General features: G+C 42.9%; 1 protein-coding gene across 1 annotated transcript; it reads left to right on the top strand.

The window, feature by feature from the left end:
• Positions 1-27445, top strand: LAMB4 (laminin subunit beta 4; the record flags this gene model as incomplete). The annotated part of the gene is made up of 25 exons (XM_029086812.1): positions 1-158; positions 3757-3892; positions 5327-5400; positions 6035-6223; positions 6827-6890; positions 7445-7659; positions 8452-8572; positions 9215-9403; positions 10465-10644; positions 11436-11545; positions 12027-12106; positions 13446-13596; positions 14525-14656; positions 15398-15583; positions 16793-16914; positions 17585-17705; positions 18683-18860; positions 20224-20367; positions 20593-20824; positions 22422-22579; positions 23362-23583; positions 24675-24895; positions 26105-26201; positions 26555-26930; positions 27285-27445. Coding segments are annotated over 25 exons (4017 nt in total), but the record flags the coding sequence as incomplete, so codon positions are not given.

Here is a 27445-nt window from a genome sequence, read left to right as displayed (position 1 = left end):
CACTGACAAGACTACAGCGTGCACAGGATGACTGTGATGCTGGTTCCTGCCACCCGGCTGTTGGGGACCTCCTCCTGGGTCGCAGCAAGCAATTAACAGCCTCATCAACCTGTGGAATGAATGGCCCTCAGAAGTACTGCATTATAGGCTACCTAGAGGTTGGTTTGCTCTTTCTTTTTTAATAAACTGAACTCTGCTTACTAACAATATTCTCATCTGTAAAAGGAAATTGCCCAGGCTAGGAAGTTTCTACTGTTGTCTGAAAAAAACCATCAGACAGCATGACATAAGCCTGGTGGAAGGCTGTGCCTTATTGAAGCACATATAGAGAGTTTGGCAGCAAACAGCCTCCACAGGGATGTATAGCTTCTCAAGAGGGAGAGTTATCCATGAGATGCAAAGGAGCACGGGGATTTCTGAAGGAGCTTTGCTCTGCGGGTCCTTTTCCCACTCATGCCACAGAGGTGAAGACTACAGTTTGCATGTGGGTGAGTGCTTGGCAGGAGGAGCGCAGTCCTGTAGGCTGCAGGCACTGCCTCAACGAGCCTTTGCTGGAGGACATGTCCCATACAGTGTTGAGACCCGAGGCAGCCTGTTAAGTGATTCACACCATGTCCTCTCATGTCTTTTAATCTGAAATTAGACCAATGTTGATAAAAGCAGAAAGCCATCTCTGGCAGAGGGAAGACCTAATGGTGTAAGTCCAGTCTTTGACCATGTGGGTGGGTGGCCAGATCCGAAATGTGGATAATCAGAGGGATCCCTCTTGCTCCCTGGCTGTAGCAGTGGGAGCCGTGAGGGACCAGTGGGTGTGCAGGGGCCATGGGCAGGCAGAAAAGGGAATACCCTTGTTGCCTGTCCTGGAAGACTTGGCCCCACTGAGCTAATAAATTGTTACAAATAGAAATATTTTCACTAAATACCAGCTGTAGGCTGAAGAGGAAGTTAATATAACACAGGTTAATGTATGAGCTTTTGAAAATAATTAGTTTATGACCTTCTGGCAAAATGCTGTGACACTTTTTACAGTGCAAAGCTCTGCCATACTGAGATGGCACCCAAGCACTGCTCCAAGTACTCATTGCAAGTACAGTTTTCTGCAAAATGTAAATACCTTTTCCTCTTCCAAAAGAGCCTGTGAGCCGCTCTTCACCCTTTGCTGGTTTTCCCCACATTGTTTGAATAAGTGGATCCTGGGCACTAACTCATTGGCTGTGATCTGAGTCTTGGCACTGCTTGGTAGACAGGCACAAAGAGCCATCTCAGAGACATCATCTTTCTGGCCTATAGATGGATGATTTTTTTTTTTTAAAGGAGATCAAAGAGCAGTAAAAAAATAATATTTTCACTTGCCTGTACTTATCCTTTGAATTATGTAAATACAGACTCATGAAAAGGAACAGCTGTTCCACAATAATCCTTGTGATTTAATGCTGCTTCAAGGTATCTTGACCCCTGGTGACTGTCTCCTGAAGAGGATGAAAGCTACAAATTCTGCTGCTTTGCAGAGCTTGAGAGAGAGCGGCTTATGCTCTGGCAATATGACCTGCTGTACCAGCTCCCCTTAAATGTGTATGTCACCTAAGGTATATTCTCACCAGCACATTCTTGAATGCTTTGCTGGAGGCAGGCCAGGAATCTTTGCATCTTGCAAAGCCAAGTGCTTCCTCCCCCAGTTCCCCTCCTGTTGACCTGTGTCAGGCATCAAGACAAGAACAACCTTACTTGTGAAAGTTTATGTAAGTCAATGTAGCAAGCTGCCAAGAGCCAGGACTCAGTCTTATTGAAAATTCAGATTGAAAAAAAATAGACTTCAACTGCTTTGTGTTTGAAAAGAAGCACTGCAAATAATTTTCATCCTTTTATGTGTCTTATTGTTTCTAAATGTAGGTTAAGTGGTGTTTAGCCCTATGATTGGATTTACTAATTACACATTTCAAAAGGAAAAGAAAGAGAACTCAGTATTGAGTTCATAAAGCTGCACACTTCAGAGGCAAATGGGATCTGCCAGACTTGCCTTAGGTGGACATGCATGTGCTTGTCCTTTGGAGCACAAAAAGATTTTTATGGAGCAACCTTAAACATAAGTTGACTGAGTGTCATATTATATGTGCCTATATAAACCAGAGAGCTGGTGTGTGCAGTCCTGCTAAATGCTTTGATAACCTGAGCTCTCCCTACCAGAGGTTTGTGAAATGAGATGACAGAGTATTTTTTGTATTTCTGTCTCGTCTTCTAAATTGTACATTCATACATTTGTCAAGTGTGGCATAGAATGACTGAATATAGTATATATTTATTGTGAACTTTAAAACACATGGATTATAATTCCATACCTGTAAATCTATATCTCTTTGTTTATTTAAATGTGAGTAATTCCCAGGTAATTTCATAATACAAAGATGTTCAATCCATTCCTAATACTTCTCTGTAGATCCTAAGCATGCTGGGCAGAGTGCCTCTGCCCATCCCCTTCTGGGTCATTTCCAGCCCAGCTCCTGCCACTGACTTTTTGTTTTCAGCAGCATCCCTGACAGCCTCACAGCCAAGGGCACTGAATCTGTGCCTCCTCCTTCAGCTCCCTCTGGGATGCTGGCTTCTCCCGGCCAGCCAGGCACACAGCTTGGACATCACCTCCTGCTTTGGCTTATCCCTGAGTCCTCACACTCAGGCTCTGCCCAAATCTTGTAGAGTCCGTCTGCGTAGCGCAGCTGCCCCTGCCCACCCTGGGCATCCCCTGGCACAGCCACTGCCCTGTGCTTCCCTGTGGCACTGCCAGCTGCCGTCCCAGGCTGCCTGGGCTTGTCCACATGGCTCAGCACAGGTCATCTCCCAACCCGGTGTTTTAACCTTGTCACCTCTCCTTATGTCTCCCACTCAATCCTCCTCTTATCCCCATGAATAGGAGCTCCTTGCCCTTGCTTTCAAAGCCCTTTTGCAGACAAAAGCCTCTCTTTCAGCCTTGAGATATTGGCTAATCATTGCCACGTTTGTCTTCTGCTTGTTACATTTTCAAGCAAGACCCTTTCATCCTGTTGACATCCTGATTTTCCTTCTTTGCATCATTTTCAAACTTTTCCAGTTTCCCTATGCCTACGAGAGGCACGGACAGTGGTCAGCGTGATGGTGTCAGCTCAGACCACCTACTTGTACCTGGATCCAGCTTTGCTTTCCATTTGTACAGCAGCACCTATCTGCTGCTCCTGGCTTGGTCTCTGAGCTGCTAGAAAATGTGCAAAAGAGAGAGGAAAAAAAATGTATAAATGATTTAGTGAATGTTCCTCCTCAAGTCTTCTTCAGATCTTGAAAGATCCAGTCCTCCCTTGTATCCCCTCTGCCTCCTTGCAGCCACCGCTGGCTGAGTTTCTGCAGTCTTTATGAGACATGAATAAAAGCTCAACTTTTGATAAATTAATTTCTCCTGCAAAACAAGCCCTCTGGCAGCTAAACCCAGAATCAACACCTTGACAAACATTTCTTTGCTCTTACTGCTCTTTCTCCACAACTGAAAAAGTGTATTGTTTATAGAGTAGCTGGGGCAAACTGAGACCAACATTTACTAGATGCATGGTTTGTGTGTATGATGATTTTATTGGGCTTGTCCTTTATATATGAAAACCTGAGTGATTAAAAGCACAGGCACCCAAAGCAATATGACAGGTTCCAGTCTTGCAATGGTGTAAGTAAATGTACATCCACCAGATCTTTGGAGAAGAGACCAAATTCATATTTTATCCTGCTTGTTTTGTTTTCTAGGCTGAACAGAAGTGCTTTCTCTGTGATTCCAGATACCCGTATAATCCCTATACGCAGCACAACAGTCACATGATTGAAAACGTTATCACAACTTTTGAGCCTGATAGGAAAAAAAAGTGGTGGCAGTCAGAAAATGGTACGTTTCTTCGAGAAAATATTACTGCAAAATGTTACTGTGAGATTTATTTGTGTAATTGGGATTCATCATGTTGCCTTCATTAAGAGATGAGACAAAACTGCATCCATTCTTTGATTCAGTAGTACTGAATGATTTAAACCTGTTTGTGTGTAACAATATAGGATTTCAGAAATTCAATTTTTCTACAAGTTTTAAGCACAGTATGTCCAAGAGCTGGCCAGAAGACCCGTGGCAGTGCTGTGTTATACACAGTGGCCGTGTATTTTTCACAGATTGTCTGCTTTTCAGGGAAATGTGATTTGTGGCAAAAGGTACATTTGCCTACAGATATGTAATGACAGAGTGTGTAAAACACAAATATCCATTTAAAAAAAACAGTGCTTGCAGTGTAAAGCACAAATACTTTAGGAAATAATTAAATTAAGCCTGACTATCAACACCCTTATTGCCACATGTTATTTGTGCCACGAACTTCTCTGTAGTAGTTCTTCACTGATAAATATTTAGATATCCTTACAGCTCCTCTGTGAAGGCATTATAGGAGCAATAGCATCTACTCTACTCTATTTGATATATAGTGAATATGTAAAAAACATTTAACTGGTTGGAAATTAAGGCATAGAAAAATTAAGATAGTATGTTACCTCTATTTTGAGTATCCAATTACATTCATAAGCCTTGTTTTTCCATGGAGCTCAGCAAGGAGCTGTCAGCAGTTTTGGACATCAATGTCAATAAAGCTGCGGGCCAGCTGTGAGAGGATCTTTTCTTGCTCTCACTATCTTTCTTCTGGGATGAGGTCTCATGCACAGCCTGGTCAGCAGGAGCCCTGGGATTCTGCATGCAGATGTGAACAATGCAAATATCAGATGAGCTCCTACAACTCTCTACAGAGAATCTGTGAATTGTGGGGTTTTTTTTCCATACTTGTTGCAATTTTGGAAGATGTCTGGTGCAATAGCTCTGTTCATTACAAATTTCATGTCTGACAGTATAGAAGGTTTTAACAGATCTGTTTAGCTTGAATAAAATCCCATATTTTTATTGGGTTTAATTTTTTTTCTTAGAAATAAGCTCTTTGGTTGGATTTTTAAAATCTTACTGAATACAGGAAGACATAAATCCAGAACCTTAGCAATGCCATCACTTACAGTCCGAACAGTCTGAACAGGACCTTTAACCATCTGCAGTCTCAGTGACACGGAGCATTGGCAGTGCCAGTGCAGGAAAGGCAATGCAGGAAAGGCAGTGCAGTTCATTGCCCTCGAGAGAGCGATCCAGCCACACGCCGGGTTTGTGCACAGGGGATGCCTGGAAGGGCCCAGCTGCTGTGCTGGGAAAGGCATCTTTAAATTACCCATGGGAAAGCTGTCTCAGTAACCCTTCTAATGTGCACATTGTGCTCTTCACTTCATTTTCATTCTTTTTCAGGCATTGACCATGTCAGCATTAGATTGGACCTAGAAACTTTATTCCAGTTCAGCCATCTTATCCTGACTTTCAAGGTACATCTTTTACCAGAGCTTTTATGTAATGTTATACACTAATTACTTAACCACAGGAATAAATTGCTTAGAGAGGCAGTGAAAGCTCCATCTACAGAGGTTTGTAAGAACAGGTTAGATAAACACCTGTCAAGTGTGGTTAAATTATAGTTGATCCTGCCTTAGGGGAGGAGGATAGACTGAATAGCTTCCTATTCATGTGCCTTCTGGTCCTATTTTCTATAAATCTGAGAGTTAAAGCTGAAAAAAATTAAATTGCAAAATTAAGCCCTAAAAATTTAGGACATTTCTGAACTGAGGTTGCTCTTTCAAGTTTAGTTCAGTCTTCTCACGCATATCCATTATGATCCAGACAGTTACATTTTTTTTCTACAAAATCCCTACACTGTTATGGTAAACTTCCTTACTTAGAAAGTAATATTATAGCTATGTGGAAGGTTGCCATTCCCTTTTGTTGAAGGGGTTCAGATGAGGAATCTGTCTTTTTCAGAGTCATGTAACCAGCACAGTAGCCCTGCAGGGAGCCTGCAAGCTCCCAAACACAGAATTTTAATTGGCAGCTGTTGGCATCTCCCAAACAGGAATGTCTTATCAATGCCTCGTTAAGGAGTTCTTGAAATAATGTTTCTTGCAGACATTTCGGCCTGCAGCAATGCTGGTTGAGCGCTCCACCGACTTTGGTCAGACCTGGAAAGCATTTAGATATTTTGCACAGGACTGTGCAGCTTCTTTTCCCAACATCTCTTCTGGTCCAGCAAAAACTGTGGGAGATGTCGTTTGTGATTCAAGATATTCAGACATCGAGCCCTCCACTGAAGGCGAGGTATTGCTAAGTGTCTGTGTTTATATGAGTTCAGATCACACATGGCTGTTTTTCTGGAGCTGAGGGTCTCTTGTGTGTGTCCGTCAGGTCCTCTGATACAGGTTCTGAGACATGAAGTACTATTGACTTTACTGAAGTAAGAGGGAAAGACAAACACTGCACTTTACCCTCAGTTTCACATCCAAGTGAACTCGTAAAACAACCTGTACAAAACCTTCTACTGCTCTTTCCTGCTTTCCAAATTCACATGGAAGTCTGCCTCACAAGAGATCTTGACTTTTCATCAGCCGCTACTGCTAAAGGCCGGGGCCTGTCCTTTGATCCTTTGGTAGATGCTGGGCCCATCTCTACATCACTCTAGGGCACTGCTTTACCTTCCTCCTGACACATCAATCCACCAAAAGGTCTTTTTATGTTGCTCAGCCAAGGCCAGGTTGAAAGGGTGAGAGCATTTGTTGAATCAGGACCACAGCCTTGTGGTCTTCTTTTACGTAGTGGCATCAGTAAAGTGGCATTAGTAACTAATGGGTCTCAGGTAATAGATTTTGTATCCAAAAATAATACCTTCAGTGATCTCTAGAGCTGTATGAATTTGTTTTGCAGGTTGTTTTAAAAGCTTTGGATCCCAGCTTTGAAATAGAAAATCCATATGTGCCATATATCCAAGGTATGGACAGTACAGGTTTTCTCCAGAGATACTTTGCTGGTGTTGCTTGTCTTGTACACTGAAAGGGTGAAAAGTTCAGCTGGTCTAAGTCAATGATGAAAATTAGGTAGCAAAAGATCATAGGGAGACACCTGTATTAATAAATAAAAGTGGACAATCTTGTTCTCTAGCACTGAGGACAAATGACACAGCTCTGCAGAGCTCATGCATGCAGCTGAACTATCTTTGTGTCTGGGATCAGGTGGCCAAATCCACACTGCCTTTTGGGAGCAGTCCTAGAGCTGTATGTGAACCCACAAAGACATTGACTGGGAAAATACAGGTTGTCCCCAGCCGGAGCCATACCAAGGAGGATGCTAACGCTTACACAGCTGCATGCCAGGAGTAGGTCCATGCCCTGGCACCGTATGTGTTACTGGCCTCGGCCAATATTAGATATTTTTCACTATTTCTTCAGTAAGTGGGAGTTCTTGGATGACTGATCCAAGCTGAAGATTTCATACTGTTCATCTTTGAGTGAACTTGAGCTCTTGATTTCTCTTCTTTCCTTCCAGAGCTCATTACATTGACAAACCTAAGGATCAATTTTACTAAACTCCACACCCTTGGGGATGCTCTGCTTGGAAGAAGGCACAGTGATCCCCTCGAGAAGTACTACTATGCTGTCTATGAGATGGTTGTGCGGGGCAGCTGCTTTTGCAATGGCCACGCCAGCCAGTGTGGTCCCGTGCAGAATCTGCGAGGAGATGTTTTCCATCATTCTGGGATGGTGCGTCATTAACACTGTCTCCAGCAAGGGCAGTCCCTACCTGGTATTTTGGAGGAAGGAAGAGATGGAGGGAGGGAGAGGAAGGAAGTTCTCTGATGACCATTGTATTGACCATGTAAAAACTCCAAGTTTTAAAATGTTTCAATATAGCTTCTTCCTTTAAAACCCTGGGCTGGATTACTCAGAAGCTGTCTCCTTGTTGGCACTAGTATGGTGTTTCAAAAGCAACTGGGGCAAGACATGTTGATAACAGCAGCAAAATACCAGAGCTGTAATGGTGCAAATGTAATGCAGTAAGTAGGCTGTGGTGTGTGCAGACTTGAATGGCCACTCATTGGGTGCATTCCACACTCCAGCTGGGCTCAGGGGCTCTGCGGCAGGAGAGGAGGCATTGGCACAAAGAATAGCTGATAATTCAAAGCTAAGCCATGAAAAATGGATTATTAAAAAATTCAGGAACTTGATTGTGAATTTTTTCCCTCTGGGAACAAGAGGTTTTTTTCTGATGGAAAATATGTGTCTCAATATAGACACATGTAGGGGGAGACGGATAGAATTTAAAAGGTTGAAGTCTTCTTTAATATCTCTAGAAGTATTTTTTTCTAAATGTTGTTCAATGGCTTTAAAACTATTTGGTTAAAGTTTGCAGATATCAGACCTTTTACTCAAATAACAGAATTATGTCAGCTGAGGGAGCCAAAGAGCTTTGAATATTCTTGTTCTTGCTGGCATACCTCCAGCAGATAACTCCTCTCCTTTCACCTTACCCCCTCTCTGTTCTCACTGTTACAGGTCCATGGGAGGTGTATCTGCCACCACAACACTGAAGGTTTGTCTTGTGAAAGATGTAAAGATTTCTACAATGATGCTCCCTGGAGGCCAGCTGAAGGGACACAAGATAATGCTTGCAAACGTAACTCAAACATTTTATTTTCCTTTTTAATAGCTGGGGGGTGGGTGTAGCACAGTCCTAGCACAATGCATAATGGGATGGCCATGTTTCTGGAAGGGAGACTTTTCCATGCCTCATCTAGAAAAACAGATGGATTCCTGTATCCATCAGTGCTGTGTTGCCCTACAAGGAGAGCTGTTTCATCTTCTTATTTTTCATAAAGAGAAAAAAACAATAGAGAGGAAAAAGCAACAAATGAAAAAAAGATCATTTATTGGTTTGCATAGGGTCTTCCTTTTGAATGAAACTAGAATTTAGACAAGGCTGAATTATTTATTTCCACAATAATGTGTAATGTAGGATGTACAAGAATAATATATTAGGATCTGCAACATATACTCAGCTAGATCTTTCTTCAGAGCAATGTTGCCCACTGTGTATCAGGCACACCCACCTGCATGGCTACTTCTCCAAGTGCAGGGCCCAGTTCTGTTGCATGTCTCCAATGTTTCCCCCCAGCTGTACAGCACAAGGCCTGGGAAGCGATAATATTGCTGGGGCACTGAAATCGTACGAGTAACAAATAGCCCCATGTTACCAGTAGACAGCAATGGCAGCAAGGAGTCGTGGTGCGAAATACCCCACTGTTTGTTTTGGTTTCAGGGTGTAACTGCAACGGCCACTCTGGCAGATGCCACTTTGACATGGCTGTGTACCAGGCCAGTGGTGGCGTCAGCGGTGGTGTTTGTGAGGACTGTCAGGACAACACCACGGGGCAACACTGTGACCGGTGCAAACGGTTCTTTTACCAGGATCCACTCAGAGTCATCTCAGACCCTCAGGCCTGCCTCCGTAAGCTTCCCTTTTTCATCTTCTGTATTAAGGACTCAAAACAGGGTGGTTCTGGTTCTCTTTGCTCTGAACCCTGTGGCATCCCCATGCTTAAATGTTCATATGGTTGTAAAAATGTTGCCAAGCCTATAACATCCAAACTGCCTTATAAAGTAGCTGCATGACAGCATCCTTGAACCAGCATTGTAAAAAGAGCTCCATATTCCACTTCGTTGCTAAACTGAGCTTAGAAATCCAGCAGGGCTATCATCTTTCTTGAACAATGTCAATATAAATATGAATAGCAGTAGTGCTGTTGCTTCTGTGATAGTCAGGGATTATAGGAGAGGTGTGAAATGATGAGAGGAGTGATAACTTTTTCTAGATACCTGCCATGTACAAGAAAAATAAGCTTTCAGGCATGAAAGGCTTTCTTCTGAAAGATTAACTAAATACAATATTGACAGAGGATCGGAAAAATGCTCTGAGTATAATTTAATTGTAGTAATTGGTTGGCATGACAAGTTCCTCAAGGAGCCAAGGGGAGATTACCCAGAGAAGTGGTGTGGTAGATGTCAGCTCTGCTGTAAGAAATGGGTAGTGCCTTAGGAAAAACGGGGATGCATCATGAAGGCAGGGTTCCCTGCTGAATCCATTGCTTCCAGTACATAATTCAACTGAGACCAGCTCTGGGGAGGTGGCTTACACTTGGTACCTCTCTGCAACCCTGCAGCTTTCATGAGAGCACCCCTGAAATGATACTTTACAGTTATAGGGCCCTCTCCTCCCCAGGTACTTCCGAGAGGGTAGGGAGTAGATGACTAATGCCTATTTCTACCCAAAGCAAAGGGTATATTTCTACTAAAGTGAAGATTGTAACAAGTAGATCTTGGAAACACTCATAATATTTCTTAACAGCAGCTGTGCATTAACTGTGAAGCACCCAACGCAGCGAGCATGGACGAATGTCTCTAATTTTTACAAGAATCCTGAATTTGTGCCTACATGCAGCTCTGTAATTGCGTTTTCATGCTTTTATCTCAATGTGCTTCTTTAATATGTCTCCTTGACCATGCCTGTAGCCTGCAGCTGTGACCCAGAAGGTACATTGCACAACGGTGCATGTGAGAGCCGCACAGATCCTGCTCTGGGAACCGTTGCAGGCCAGTGCCCTTGCAAGGAGAACGTGGAGGGTGTCCGCTGTGACAAGTGCAGGGCGAACTACTACGGGCTGAGCGGCACTGACCCTCTGGGCTGCCAGCGTATGTAAACCACCTCTTTTGTTCTTCTTTACAAAGAGCTTTTAAAAGATGGAGGTAGTTGAATGCACAGATGCACACGCTAATGCACAGATACTACCCGAATACTCAGTTGCCTACTATAATTTAATGTCAGTGTAATTTAATGTACCTGGTGCAGCATCTGAGATGGAAAAGATGCAAAATCACTTGCAGAATACATAGTATATTACAATGGATCGGCTGTTGTTAATAGAAGCATTGTTAAATAGGCAATTTAATTGAAAAGGGAGATTAAAACACATGAATGCAATTTTAGTATCAAAATTAGCACAAGGATGAATGACAAGCCAGAGGGGACCTCTGTGGATACTTGGACTCTGCATGGCATGGTGCAGTGTTGAGACGGCAGGAGCTGCTGCCTTGCCATGAGAGCTCCCAGCCAGCTGTTCCTCTGAGTGAGACTCACTGAAAAACACATCCCACCCCTACCCAGGCGCACGGTGGGTTTGTGAGCACGTTATACCCACAGCATGGTACTCAGCAACGTGAAAGGACTGTGCAGTGTGAATCAGCACATGGCAAACCACCCCACTGGACTTCTGCCAGTGCCCCTGCTCCGCACAGAGAGGGTACCCACCAAGGAAAGGGTCCCTTCCCCGAGGGCTGCAGGGTGCCTGGGCATGTCCATCTGCAGAGTATCCATCCAGAGGATGGAGACTGCCTGTCATGCTGATGCCACATCTAAAGCAAATGCCAGTCCTGCTGACGTCACTGAGGCCCGCAGATGTAACTTGGCATTTCTCTACCTGCAGCCTGCAACTGCGATCCCTCCGGCAGTTTGCCCTTCTCCATCTGTGATCCTGCCACTGGAGAGTGCCTCTGCCAGCGGTTCACCACGGGACGACGCTGTGAAAAATGTGTTGTACGTACTCAGTTTTGGTTATTACTTCTGCATGGGGTTTTAGAAGTCCCCTCTCCCATCTCCTGCCTTTACCTTGCCAGAAAAGTAAACAATCAGTCAAAATTCAAAATAATTTTACAGCTGTATACTCCCATTTTGCATTGACACATCTGGTTCTTTTTGCTGCTGGCAAACATTTGTGCAATCAAATTGCGCTTGGAGGAGCACTCACAGGAAAGAAAGGAAATGCAAAATCATGTTTTCAAACCATCTTTGCTATTTCCAGAGCAACTTGCTTGCACAAATGGGTAAATACCTGGCTATTCTTGCAGTGGCTGAGCACCCATGCAATCTGGTAAGAGAACCAATCTCACATGGCCAAGCACAGGCAGGCAGTCCAGGAGTGCTCCAGAGCATCGTTCATCCAGGGGAATGAGTTCTCTTGTGCTTTACATACTTAAATATTTGCCATAAAAAAATTTTCATTTTCTTTTTATCCCAGGTAGGATACTGGGGTCTTGGCAACAGCTTGTATGGCTGTTCTCCATGTGACTGTGACATTGGTGGATCCCAGAATAACCTGTAAGTTAATGTTCTTCAAGTTTTCTCTTGGTTTTAATTTTTATAAACTCTTAGGCTACCCTTTCTAATAAGGCTAATAGAGTCTCAGTACAAATGGGAAAATAAACTGTAGGCGTAATTTCATCACATATAAACAGTATAAAGTCATGTTGGGATCTTGGAAATTTATTTGTGATTTTAAAGGGGATTTACCTTTTTCCTTTGAAGCCAACTTTGAATCAGCTTGAGTCAAGATTTGTTTAATATAAAATATAAACTGCATGCTTTGAGAGAACCAGAGGCTCTAATATTAATAGAAATTACAAGTAAGTTAGAGAATACACTTTTTACTTAGCTTCATACATCTACTTTTAAACCTAGAAATATCTTATTTTTTTCTGTCATACTAGCTCCTATTCAAAATATATAATTTCAGAAGCAAGCTTGGTCTCAGTGGGGTTCCTTCAGGAGTTTGCTGGGCAGGGGTCTTCACTACTGCTGTTAGACTCCAGACATAGGAACACATAGTCTGATGCCATAGAGCAACTCCTTTTGAGCAGGTCAATAAAAGCTGGTAATCATCTGATGTGTTAAATAAAAGTGTAAGTATATGAAAATTACCATCTCCCATATCACATCAAATCAAAGGGCCTTCTGATCTCATGTCCTGCCTCTGAAATTATGGGCGATAGATAAGAATAATGATAGATACAGTAATGTCATGAGGATGGAGCCAGGCTCTTCTCAGTGATGCCCAATGGTAGGACAAGGGGCAATGGGTGTCAGCTGGAACACAGGAGGTTGTGCTTAAACTTGAGAAGAAACTTCTTTACAGTGAGGGTGACAGAGCCCTGGAACAGTCTGCCCAGGGAGGTTGTGGAGTCTCCTTCTCTGAAGACATTTCAGATCCACCTGGATGCCTTCCTGTGTGATCTCATTTAGGTTCCTGCTCCGGCAGAGGGATTGGACTAGATGATCTTTTGAGGTCCCTTCCAATCCCCAACATTCTGTGATTCTGTGTGTAATAGATACAGGAACAGATACAAGAAATGGATACAGGAATAGATAGTAATGGATGGTCAGGAAACAAAAGGATTTGTGCTTCATGTATAGAATGGATGGAGAAGGACAAAGGATGTCACACCTCCCAAGCGATGGAAAAGTAGCATTGAATAAATCCAGCATCTGAAGGAGGAAACTGAAGGGGTGGGTGTTAGAAAGAATTTTATTAGGGGAGGTGATCCAACAGTGGAAGAAACAAAGCAAAACTGAAACAAGGGTGGAGCTGAGCTGCTCCCATGGTGTGAGGACCCAGCCATGCTGCACTCCAACATCCTCCCTTTACTGACTCCTACCCTAGGTGCTCACCGAAGGATGGTCAATGTGAGTGTCTTCCCAACATCGTGAGCCGCCAGTGTAATGAGCCAGCCCCAGGCTACTTCTTTTTACCCCTGGATTATTATATTTATGAAGCTGAGCATTCGAAGCCCCTTTCGGGCTCTGCACCCTTGGTATGTAGTTGGCTTTCCAGGTGTCATGCTGAGAGGGGATCCATGTGGTGGTGGCACAGGAGCTGAGGCTGAGGGAAGGAGCCCTGACTGAGGGAGCAGCCGGAGTGGCTCTGCAGCAGGAAGATACAAAGGAAGTCCCTTGACTGTCCTCAGTTCAGCCTTGTTCTTCATGGACATGACTATCCCATAACTGGCTGTTACCAAGGGACAGTTGCCACAGCATGGTGTGACCTGCAAAGCTGTCCTTGCCGATCCTCCAGTGCAGGCTGATCTAGCATGAATTAGAGAAATTAATTTAATTATTTAAATTAGAAGGAAGTGTTTGAGTTGCCAACAGCTACCACAAACTGTGATATTTCTGGGAATTTGCCAACAGGGGAAGAATCAAACTGGACTTTTCTGCTGCCTTACATAATGGCACTGATTGTAGCCCAATTTCCTCAAGAATTTGGCATCCATCTGTAATGTTTTTAGAAAAATTAATTTTTATTTATTTTTTTACCCCTCAACATGGGGGTAGTTGTTCCCCATGCAAAGTACAAGTCTGGAATGCATCCCTGGAATGCCTGTGTTTTCACTAGCATTTCTTCCCCGATGTGTTGTCCAGAAGCTATAGAGAAGAAATAACAAAAAAATGTTTATTTGCAGGTGACATCCACAAATGTTTAGCTATAATCACAACAAGTAATCATCCTACAGTCCAATAATTAAATGGAAAACAGATGTCTGGGACATAGATTATGAGAGGAAGTGCAAGTTAATTTTAAGGGAGTGGGGGAAAAGGGTTTCCAGCAGCTGCAGGGCCATAGTTTAGAGTTTCATCCACCAGAGAATAGAGCTTGTTTTAAGAATGTGGATTTTCATTTACCTCCTTACCTACCTTTCAAAATTGTTGAGACAGTGCTGCCCCTCTCTCATTACTTCATAGGTTAAACCAAACACTCTTCCAAGATGTGACATCTACTTCCAGAAGCAAGGCTATGAGTTCATGATTGAAAATGGAAAGATTGTATTAAACCGGAGCAAGAAACGAAGTGTAAGAAAATCTGGACTGGAACAGGTAAATTGGTACTTGAATAGTTACTTAAAATTACAGCAAATACTAAAATTTTGTTTTGCAACAGAAGGCAAGGAAATGTCTGAGCATGTGGGATTTGCAGTCCTAGATGTTACAATCTTGATACAAATGAAATCAATTTTTTTGGTATGCAGTTGGGCCAGACATTTTGTAATTCACACCGACAGGTTTTCTCTGCTTCATCCAGTGCCCTTGTAGACTCAGATTCAATGAATTGTTTAGAAGTGAAGAGTCCCCATGAAAAGTAATTTTGTTTTGTTTTAATGCAAGACATTTCCAACATTTTCCATTTTCCAACAAGTTTCTCAAGACATTAACATGATACCTACTGCATTTAAATGCTGTCAGCTTTGTCATTTTAAGTACTGATATTTATTCAGCTTATAATAAAAAGTCCAGACATGTATGAAACCAAAATTAATCTGTTTAAGGTTTGCAATGTGAATGCTTGGAGATGCCAAATATACAGAGATGGATGGATTATTCTAGTCCCTCTTGTTGCTGTTGTTGCAAAGCTATAGGAAGCTTTTATTCATTCGTGAGCCTAAACATCCTATATTTGGGAGAGTTCTTAGATTGTCGATCTTGAGGTTGTTCAGAAAATGAGGCTGACTGATGGCTGAAATAAGTAAACATGGCAAAAATATTTCCTTTATTTTTCTGACTTTGTTTTTTTGTAATTTGACTCTCTGTGTTGTTGAAAATGTCAATATATCTTTGCAGGGTGCCATGCACTTTGGACAGGACTCAGTTGTGACAGTGGTTTTCAGGCAGCCCAGTGCTGGTCGGTCGGTCACATGGACAGGACCCGGCTTTGCCCGCGTTCCCAGAGGAGCTGGGCTGAGATTTTACATCAACAACGTTCCCTTTGCTATGGACTTTGATATCACAATTCGTTATGAGCCTGAGGTACGTGTGATGTCTTGTGTGTCTTGTGATGTTGTGATAGATGCAGGGCCTATTTTGTCAATAAGAGGATGCAGCAACTTGTCCTACTCTTTACATTTAAAATTAAAATTGTTTGCCTTTTCATCCTTATCAACCAAGTAATCTGCCCTCCACTGATTCCCTTAACCCTTTCCACTCCAATCTGAAAAATCAGCACCACAAGTGTTTTCTAAGCATCCACCAAGATTTCATCTTCTGAGTTCCTCTTTTGGTACCTTTGATTAGACTGGACTTTTGTTCACAAATCAGACACATGCAAAATGCAGCTCCTTTTAGATGGGAATCCTGTCCTTGTAGCTGGGATTTTCTGGGCAGGAAAATGTGCACAGGCAGGGATGATCTGAGCTGATATTTATCCAGGGCTTTTGCAAGCATCAGCTTCCCAGTTGTTCCAGCTGGGCTCTGAGATGTGTGAAAATTGCAGGAAAATAGCCAAAATCTTATTTTTTGTGTGGACAAAATTTCTCAATTATGAAGACATGTCTGGGGAAATCTGTTAACCCAAATCTATTTAAACCCAAGTCCACACCCATGACTTAAAAACAGAGGCAAGTGTTTTATCAGTACCAGTATTTGTACGTGCCTTACTATTTCACTTTGAAGCTCCCTGGGACAATCCCACCACTCAAGATCCTCCTTCTGTCTGTTATCTATTGTCCTTCTGTCTATCCTCCTTCTGTTCTCTTACTGTCATTCTGAGGCAAACAAAACTCCCAGTGTCTTAAAACATGAGAGCAATTTTGCATTGGGCTGGTTTGATGTAGCTTTTTCCTTCTACGGATTAGATTAAACAGTTGAATTTTAAAGATTTTGTTACAAAGTCTTTTATGGTTGTTATTTCTTATTAGATGTGAGAAGAGGCAGATAATGAAGGATATCTCCAGGACAACACTCTGCTAAGAAAGGAAACAACTCCAATGACTTTAACAGAACTGTTTCCATTTGCGCCAGCTGAGGTCCCATTTCCGTCTCTGCTCTTCCATTAGCCATTGCAAATACAATGCATTTTTCACAAATAACATTATTTTTTTAGTCCTGTAAAGAACAAAGATAAAATCTGTTTTGTCACTGCAGTGTGCAATCATTCAGATGGCTTTGTTAACCCTAAAAAAGAGGAAGTGGGTTTTTCAGACATAAAAAATGACCATAATTTTTGTCCTTTGTTTATAGTCCTTGGAAGACTGGCTAGCAAGTGTTGCCATCCAGCCCGCTGGTGTTTTGTCAAGTCAACGCTGCAAAAACAAGGGCCTTTCACAGGAGCCACATGTGTTGCCTCTCCCAGCTACAAAGAGGTCTGACTACTCCTGTCCTTTTGCCTGTAGATTTTCTGTGTACAGATCTTATACTGAAGCCCTGCTGAGTGATAAATCTGTGGGAAAGTGGGGGTATTAGAAACAGATGTGCAGCCTTTCCTGTTGCTGTCACACCACAATACCACATAGGCTCTAAGAAAGTGTCTGATGCTCCAGTTCTCAGCCTGGCAAAGGTTTGCCCAAGCCAGGAAAGCAGCCTGAGATCCTGATGGGGTTGGTCATAGCTTTGGCAAAGATCCAACTGCAGCTATTTCAGTATAGAAAGGAAATACTGACTTAAAGTCACTGTCCTAGCCTATTTTCAAAACCAGCTTTTCAGGTTGGACCTATGTGAGAGGAGCCAAGAGGAATTGACCAGACTCTTGATCAAATGGAGACAGGAAGGGACAAATATGAACAGTGAGGTGCAAACTCCTTTGCCATTTTCAGTTTAATCTCACCAGGTTTAAATTGTGCTTGGTGAATCAGCCAGGCAGAAGTCACGCAGCTTTCCCAAAGCCTGCAAGCAGTGGGGCTGGGTGCTCTCCCCGCAGCAGGAGGGCGTCCTCCGGGCTGCAGGCATTAGGAGAGGAGGGAGAGCTCACAGCATCCCCTCAACTTGCCTTGTCCCGACTCTTGGCTGTAACTGTGCTTTATTTCTGCTAAACAGGATTGCACTTCTGCAAACTCCAGTCTGCCTGGAGCCAGGAACAGAATATTCTGTGGATGTGTATTTTTCTCAGCCCTCTGTCTCTGACCCAAAGGCAAAGTCATTCATCTTGATTGACTCAGTGAGTAGTTCTGTCACAATTCCCTTGAGGCTGTATTTATACCAGTGATTTTTCTTTATACAAACTTACTCGAAATGTTTTAAAATCATTTATAGTGTGTTTTAAAGAAATTCAGGGAAGCGTGTTTCTGCTTACCTCCATTGACACTGTGCATGCTTTTGTCTAGAAAGACAGAATTGTATCTGTTTTAATTTTCATTGAGCAATACTATAATAGCTCATCAAGTCTTACTTTTTGCATATGTTAATAGTCAGAGTATGTATCTCTATCTGTTTCTCATTTATTATGGGCACACTCCATATATGCTGACAAGATGCTGTGGTTAGGGATATAAATTAATGCAGTTCTTCATCACTTAGGTTTTTAAAAAATCTCTATAATTTGTCTGAATCTAATTTAAAAAATCATTAATCTATTTAAAGATGACATTGGAAAAGTAAAATTAGTTCTGTACTTTTCTGGAAATCACGTCCAGACATTTCCCAAGTTTCTACCAAATCAGGAACTGGGTGTTAGTTTTGGGTCCTTCTCTTGAGAAAAATATTTTTAAGTCCATTCCTCTAATTACTTCTGTAGAACTGGACCTGACAAGGGTTGGCCATACTTGGACATAGAACCTTCATCTGATTTTTCTCTATCTGGGTAAGACAAGTAAAAATTTTGGCCAGATACCGCTTGTGGAGCCATCAACACGGCACCTCTTAGAAGCAAAAACAGTTCTGAGCATATAACTGAGGTATTATTATAATCTGACTTTTTTATATGACACAGTCTCTTTTATTTGAAGAACTCAGGGAATGTCTAGACCTTCAGAATAAATGTGAATTTAGATGATTTAGCAGCACAAGGGCACATTTGGAAATGCAGTGCTCCAGGCCTCTGTCCTTGCCGTGCGGAGCACAGTAGGAGAATGTGGGAAATTCTGGTTTTCAGTATACCTAAACAAAAATATTTTCTTTTCCCTCTTAATGGCAAAGCTTGGACTTATTCCCAGAATCAGCTCCGTGGAGAACTTATGCAGTGAAAAGGATTTAGATGAGTACCAGAAGTATCACTGTATTGAAATTGCATCAGAAGTTGGACCTCACGTCCTGCCCGAAGCCTGCGCACGGCTCATAGCAAGCATGTCAGCCCGTATTCACAACGGTGCCGTCGGTAAGAGGCAACTTGCACAGGCAGCTCTTTTGGACAGTTACTGGTTTTCCCTTGAGTTTGTAGGATATGGTGACTGGAGAGCTCTCAGCCCATGGTGGTGTAGGTAAGTGCAATGGATGAGTATGTGGTATGTATGGATGGGCAGAATACATCCCGCTGAACCCTGAGTGCACTGCAAGACTGCAAAGGTGGCATGGCTCTCAGGGTCCATCACCCTGAGAGCTTCATGGAGCAGTGTGACAGGGACCATGGCAGTGCTTGTGTGTTTTCTGAAGAACATTTCAATCAGATGCAGCTTCACCAGATGGCCAAAGCAGCAACTTTCCTACTTTTCTGGGTGCTGTAAAATGACAGAGGAGTTTTTAAGCCTTCTCTTTGGATGCTGCAGTCCAGCTGGATGCCCTGGCAGGACTCCAGGCATGATGGCACACAAGCTGCTGTACTGGGAGAGATTCACCAAGGAAACCTTGGTGGTGTCCCAGCAAGAGGGCAGTGGCAGGTTGGGTTCAAAGCCCCAGGCAGTCTCCTAGACCCACCATGGAAAGGACAGCGGGGCTCTGTGGCTCAGGAGACTTCCCTGGTGTTGACCCCAGAGAAATGGAGTTTCTTTTCACTTCCAGTAACAGGAGAGGCCTTTCTGGACAACTTTGGTGGCCAGCCCTTTTCAGGGAGCCTTGCCTCCAATGGGCCTGATAGCATCTGCTTGTTTTGGGCTATTTTTAGAAGGACCAATGCCTCACTCACATATCATGTGATGTCGTCATGGCTATGCAGCCACAGACCTTCCTCATTTAAGTTTGGGCTGTGCTGACTTCCCATTAGCTAGATTCCCATAGTGATGGGATTCTCCCAATGAAACATGGTACTTTGGCTTTCTAGCACTGGCATCTGGGTGTCCTGGACAAACACCCTCTGTGAGTCAGCAACCAGCTTCACTCAACAAGTTGGTCCAAGGTGTCCAGAAAGCAGCAAACAATACCCAGGTCCAGGCTGCCTACTTGCAGGTTATGTGCAGTGCTGCAGCTAGGCATAGATTTGTATTAAACCCTTCTAGATTCAGGATATCTCCCTTTTGGATCTGTATTTTGCTACGCCCTCTTCTGTCCTATCCCAAATATGTCAGTGGCATGAATGTGGCAGCTTCAACACTGAGACTTGTGCTGGTGCCTGATGCACCATCACCATCGATGCTACAGCATCAAATAATCCAAGCCATGGCCATCGGTGGTTAGTGAACCCCTGAGGAGAACAATCGAGCTCGCTCTTTCCTATTTTTCTTTTCCTATTTTAAACCTGCAAGTTTATGAGAGCAATTACACTCCTTAATAACCAAACCTGTTTTGATTTTCTTTTCCCTTGGCAGCATGTAAGTGCAATCCCCAAGGGTCGCTGAACACCAGCTGCAGTAAACTGGGGGGTCAGTGTCAGTGCAAAGCCAACGTTGTGGGACGCTGCTGTGACACCTGCTCTGCAGGCAGCTACGGCTTTGGCTTCCACGGCTGCTACGGTGAGTACTTGGCAGCCAGCACCAGTGCCAGTACCTCACTCTTCATGCATACCCCAACTTTTTAGGGCTTTGAATCCATGATTATGTGTGAAGCAATATAAAAAATGTTTCCACAAATAACGAACTTTCCATCCCTGCTGCTCGCACTGCCCTCAAGCACTGTCAGCGATGAGTGGGCTGGTGGGAATGTGTTAGGGACACAGCTTTGCTTTCTATGTTTCCCAGCATGTGAGTGCCACCCACAAGGCTCGCTGAGCACGCTGTGTGACCAGGTGACAGGGCAGTGCTCCTGCCGCCGGGAGGTGGATGGTCAGCGCTGCAGTCGATGTCTGGCTGGGTATTTTGGATTTCCCCACTGCCGTCCTTGCCCGTGTAATGGTTATGCAGAGCTTTGCCACCCGGTGACTGGAGTGTGCCTGAACTGTCGTGGGTTTACGACTGGAAGCCGCTGTGAGAAGTAAGTTGATGGGCAGTGCTGCAAAGCTCACCCAAACACTTGTGCTCTCTGAAACATGTGAGCAGCTGGGGGCCCCCCTGCATCCCCATGAACACATCAGTGACCTTAACTGGAAACACATACCTAAACCTGGGATTAAACCGGGCCTAGCTGCTGAATGGCAGGTACCTATCTGTTCAGTAAATGCATGTGAGAAGGTGCATGTAATGCCTGTGAGAGGACTGTGAGCATGGCATGCACCCAGCATTGCAGCAGGCTCCCTGCAAGAAGGTATTTGAGACATGGGTACCATGGCACCATGTGCTTGGAGACATGTAAAGCGCTGCGTATGAGATATACACTGACTCCTGCAGCTTTTAAATTGCCAAGAGGCTAACCTTGTGCTGAATACTCATTTTAATACCTGCAGTTATCTCTAAGGAGCTTAAATAAACATACCCTGTTTGCTAGTTTGTATTATTTCCATATGACCAGCAAATGACTTTTCTTATGTGTTCCAGCTCCATTCAAAACAGAACTCCTCTTTTTTATTCTGTACACTGGCAGCAGTATCGGAGTTCAACACGGATGTCAGAATTAAATTGGTTAGCTGTTTAGTTTAGTTTGGCTGGATTGTACCTTGTCATTCACTTTTGAGAGGATTTCCCCATGAAACCTATTGATCTTTTTTTGCAGTGCTTTTGGACAATATTGCCTTTGGCTATTGTGCTTGTAGGTGGCAAAGAGATTAAAAATGGGAGACTGAAATACTTGTTGCCCTGTGCCTCTGCAGGAGCTCCAGACCCCAGGGCAAGGGTAATTGAATATCTAAGACTTTTAGCCTGGCTTGTACACATACAGAAAATTGTCTTCCCATTTGCCATAGTAAAGCAGATCAAAGACTGAGGATGCTTCAGAGGCCGCTGTGTTGCCACAGCTGCGGGGCCACGGGGGTCAGGATGTGGAGGTGGTGGTGGGAGGAGTGGCTGAGCCCCCAAGGAGCCCCCCAGAGCCCCCCGTCTGTCTGGGTAACAGCACAGCCACCACCGCCTCAAAACAGCCGTCACCCCGGGTTTGCAGAGCATGTCAGGCAGAGCATGTCTGATTTCAATACATATGCTGCATCTGAAATATGCAGTATTCTCTGAGTGCTTTGAATGAATTGTTGCTTTTTTGCCCATGCCAGGACTTTCTAATATTATGCCAACCACTCTTTGTGTGTGTGTATGGAAATAGATTAATATATGTGGTGACAGGTGAATATACAGAATTTTTACATGTCAGCTTTTAGTTGTCTATGCAGAGCATGTGTGATATGTCATATGTATGTATTATTATTTAGATTAAGATTGTTCCAGAGTAGGTGAAAGTCTTCAGAAATACTCCTTGAAAAGAAAACATACATTTTCTTCTTTTTGCTCCACGTTTTGGGAATGCAACTCTGATTTTCCATTTTAAAACACCTTTGAACCTTGATATATCTATACCAATTAATGGGGATAGCATCACAATGACCTGTAATGTTAAATTAATTATCCATACCTATAAATTCATTCACTTGCAGGGACTGAAAGGAGCACTTGACAGTTTCTGCTGCTTTGTGTTGACTGCTTTACAGGTGCATGGATGGCTATTATGGAAACCCACTGAACAGAGAACCCTGCCGCCCATGCATGTGCCCAGGGCCACCTACAAGCAATAGGTATTTTGCACGTTCCTGTTACCAGGACTCCCAGTCTGCACAACTAGTCTGCGATTGTCTCGAGGGATATTCAGGTACAAAGCAAAATAAGGACTAGTTTTAATTATATTAAAATTAACGTAAGAGAGAAAAATTACCATCTTCCAGCCATCCTCTGTTCAGAAATTACAAGTGAGGTAATGGTAATAAACTAGATAAAAGTTAACACCCAGATTTAGTGGCATTAGGTGGGGAAGTCCTGACTGAGAAGAGCAGGAATTGTGCAATTAGTGTTTAAAAAGGGGATCCACCTACATGGATACAGTGAAGCCATCAATTAATCTGATGGCACTATCTGGAAACCTCCTCCTGGAAACCAGGAGCACTACATTAACCTGGTGGAGAGAGGAGGGGAGAACTGCAGTTGTTTGTTACCTCTGAAAAACAAGCATTGGAAGCCAAAATCAGAAAGAACAGGGCATCAAAAAGAGCTGATAAGATTTCCTATCTTATACTGGCCCAGGGAAAATCCTGAAAATATGGCCAACCCTGACTACTGCTATTGAAAGGACTTTGCTGGAAAAAGATGTCTGGAGGTGGTGTGTGAGGGGGTACATATTTACTCCTACTGAAAGGATTTCCTTAGTAAAACCGACTTGGGATGAGGAGAGTGTGTTTCCATCAAATTTCAGTGTAGGAGATGTAATTTAAACTGATTATAGGATTAAAGGGCAACAGTTTCAAACAGGTGAACATTTTCCATTGGAAATGTGCATTTGAACAGAGAGTCTGAATCTTTTAACAGTATTACTGGAAATTACATGTTTCACTTCAATTCCCATCAGCCAGCAAATATTTTTACGTTCCTCTCCCACAGGCATCCAGTGTGACAAGTGTCCTAGTGGGTTCTACAACCCAGGCAGCCCCGGGCTTGACTGTGCACCATGTCCCTGCAATAACAACATTGATGTGACAGACCCAGAGTCCTGTAACAGGGTCACTGGGGAATGCACTAAGTGTTTACACAACACCCATGGAACAAACTGCCAGTTCTGCAAACCAGGGTATTTTGGCTCAGCCCTTGATCAAAACTGTCGAAGTAAGTAAGCAAAAGCACTGCAACTGTGTATTACCACCAAGAAAAGTTTTAAAGGCTAAATATTAGGCTACAAGGAGAGGTTAGCCTTTGGAGGGACAGTAAAACTAAAGCAGATCAATAGAGCAAAATATGAGAATAACAAATATATTTCTATCCAATGATACAAAGAACTGTTAATATGACATATATGACATTCTTTGTCATCCAAGTCTCACTAAATCTCATACTGAATATCACTCCTAGGAAATACTCATTTGTGAAATGAAATCAGTACTCTGTGAGGAATATAAATGTGCACTGAGCCCATTCAGGAAGGAATCAAAAGTAAAGGAATCAAAGATAATTGTTTATCTGCGTTGCTGGCTGATGTCAACTAAGCAATGCTCAGTTAACCAGATGATCCCTTGCTGAGCTCCCTGCCTTACCAGTTGTTTTCATTAAGTGGCTAGAATTAGACTGTTCAGGCAATTTAATATACTCCATGAGGACACTTTCAATAACTCAGCACTTTTAACAGAAAAGCGGGAGTGTAAGAAAAAGCAAGGCATAAATTTCTTCCCAACAAGATTATTTTCACAAATGTGCCTGATTGAGGGTCTGATTTCTACAGGCCAGACAATTATAGGTATTTTCAAGAAACTCTTTTTCTGGGAATCTCCAAAATACAGTTCAAGCCCATTCCTTGTTCATTCTTGGAAGGTGTCCATTGGAAATGGTTAAACAAGAACTTTTGGCTCCTCACAAGGAAGGTTCCTTATCTTACTTGGCTTACTGGGGTTTCCCACGCTGGATAGGGCCTACTGTAAATCAGTGTCTCCCTACCCAGCATATTTAACATTTCATTCTAATAAGATTCAAAATTCACTATGCCTTCATTTTTTTGTGCCTGTATTGAAAGTATGGAACATTCCTAGTAGTTTGCTCCAAGCCATATACAAGCTATCATAGAAAGAGAGGTAAACTGTATGAGATTAAAAATGTGTTCAAGATTACTAGAAGTAAACCTACAACATGGGCTTTATATACAGCTCTGATTGTCCATCAACTGTCTATATTATTGTCTGCTGTAGTAATTGTCCTTCTTTTTCCAGGGTGCACATGCAATCCAGTGGGTGTTCGCCCTGCCATGTGCCCGGGGGGGGACGCAGCCTGTCTGTGCGACCCAGCCACAGGAGCTTGCCCTTGCCTGCCCAATGTGGTGGGCACGACATGTGACCAGTGTGCCTCGGGCTACTGGGACCTGGCTAGTGGGAAAGGATGTCAGATATGTGACTGTGATTCAAAAAACTCCCAAAGCAACCAGTGTGACCAGGCAAGAAAATTACTCTGCTTTCCAGGAATTGCGGTGGTGGAGTTTTGGCATGACACAGTGGGGACCCTCTTATAAATGAGGATAATTTTTTGTTGTGCCCCCTGAAAACAAGAAGTCTTTGGAATTTTGCAATTGATGGAAACACACTTTGAGTCACTATATTAAACATGCTGTTCTCATAATGTGGCTCTGTTTGTAAGCAATTTCTCTTCACCTGTGTGTTTCTTTGTCAAGTGGATCTTAGAAATACTTTGTAAGAAAATGTCACATAGGAAAAAACTGCCTCATAAGTATATGTATAGGGAAGAACGAAGTCCAGGCTTGGACCCAAGAGTCTAATGAGTATTTTTTAAAGTGTATATTTTCATAAAGTGGCAGCTGTGGACATTACATTAACCTACATAGCCTCATCTATCAGACTGCTAGAATACCTCTTCTCATCTTTAATTCAGGTGCACTTTTTAGGGATAGAATGTAGAAAAAAATAAAACGGCATTTCAGAATAGAGGGGTGAAATTGTGGTCCCATGGAGTCAAGAGCAATTTTTCTATTGACTTCAGAGCATCAGGAGCTTATCCAAAGCTCTTGCTGATGTGCTTTCACATTTTTCTTTCCATACGCTTTCTGTTTGTTCCATTTTTTTTAGTGGATTTATTATTTTTCCTAGTAAATATAGCTCATAACCTCAAAGATCTACTACTGCTTTTCTGAGCTGTACCAGTTATCAGAGCTGTAATTCCTTGCAGATTAATTTAATAGCTGAATTCCAAAATAAATTTTCTAGGGCAATGTGCATAATGTCCCCTTGAGGTTTTCAGTTACAGTTAATATATCATGTAGTTAAAAGTTTAAATGTTGAGTACTTTGCTACAGCAAAAATAAGAATTTAATCTCTTTTGCAAAGAATCATCTCTCAGATCATAGTCAGAGGATGAGTTCTCAAAGAGCCTCTGTAGAGTGGAACATACAAACTCTTTCATATTAGTAAAATAAATCTACCTCTTAAAGTCTGTTTTGTTTTTGTTCAGGAGGAAGGTGGGAAAGGTGGGCCAATAAACCATGGTGTTCAAAGACCGTGTGCAAGCAGTGTCACTGCAATCCCCACACAGCTATGTGACATAAGTCACAGGGAGAAAAAGAAACCCATTAAGTAATGTATATCCAGCCATATGACTGCAGGAAATTATTTAATCCTAACTGTCTTTACAGCTTACAGGCCAGTGTCCATGTAAGCTAGGTTACAGTGGAAGATGTTGTGATGAATGTGAGGAAAATTACTTTGGCAATCCCCAGATGCATTGCATTTGTAAGTATTACTAAGTGGGGACAACTGGAATAGCAACTGCCTCAAAAGAAATGTTTACCTTTTATATTCGCGGGGAGACAGGACATACATCTAGAGAAGCAGGCTTCCATACATTTATGTGTATGAGATGGATAAAAGTGTTTATATTATTTATCTATATTATTCCTTCTATAGTTATGATGGGACCATGGAAGGTAGAGATGAAGAAGAGCCATTAGCCAGGCAGTCCACTTTGCTTTAACTCAAACACTGGTTTGCTTTTATTGTCTTGAAATGCACGATTGTACCTTTCGCATGCATTAATCTCACAGAAAATGATCAACTGGATGTAACTTGCTGTCCCTTTCTTACAGCGTGCAAGTGTAACCCAGAGGGAACACGCCAGCCCAAGTGTGACAAAGCCACCGGTGCATGTAACTGTCGCGCTGGTGTCACTGGCCGGTTCTGCGACCAGTGCGGCCGCGGCTTTGAGAAAGATTTTCCCTCTTGCCGTCAGTGTCATCTTTGTTTTGATCAGTGGGACACTGAAATTACTGCCCTTGCTCAGACTGTTCAGGGGTTGGTGAGGTTTGCTGCAAATCTCGAAGACAGAGGAGGACGAATGCCCAGCTGTGACATGCGCTTCAAAGCCTTTGAAGATGCCATTTCTGAAATTGAAAGAATTTTGAGGCATCCTGTTCTTTCACTGGAGGCCTTCTCAGTCATCAAGGATTTTCAGGGCTATGTTCAGTAAGGGCTCGGATTCTCCTGAAAAAACCCCTTGGCTGAGAAAGCAGTCTTCCCCCAGGCTCCACCAGCCATCCCTACACATCAAGTCCCACTTCTGATCAGCACATGGACGCTGGACTTCTAAGAGAACTGTGAAAAAGATAGTCCTTATACATGTTATCTGTCCGCCATGGTCATATACTTAAATACTGGAATTTTCCAGTTCATCCTAAGGGTTTTCTAAATAAGTCATTACAAGGAAAACTTTCTACTCATTTAGAAATGTCTCTCTTGTGCTCTAAAATGTTGTGTATCTTAGTTCTAGTTTAAGAATAATCTGGTCTGACTTCTGCATAACTGCCATTTCCCTTCCAGACAAAAAGCTGCACAAATGGATCCCCTTTACAGTACGCTGTATGAGTTTCCTGACCTTAACAACAACATAGAAGACATTGGGGAAGAAGCTGACCTCGTGTATGAACTTCTACAACAGAAAGTACATCTGCATCAAAGTTTTCATTATTTGAACCTCAAAG

Source organism: Antrostomus carolinensis, unplaced genomic scaffold (genome assembly GCF_000700745.2).
Source record: "Antrostomus carolinensis isolate BGI_N321 unplaced genomic scaffold, ASM70074v2 scaffold5609, whole genome shotgun sequence".
Taxonomy (NCBI): domain Eukaryota; kingdom Metazoa; phylum Chordata; class Aves; order Caprimulgiformes; family Caprimulgidae; genus Antrostomus; species Antrostomus carolinensis.
The sequence above is the reverse complement of the archived record's forward strand: the minus strand, read 5'-3'. Positions and strand labels throughout refer to the sequence as shown.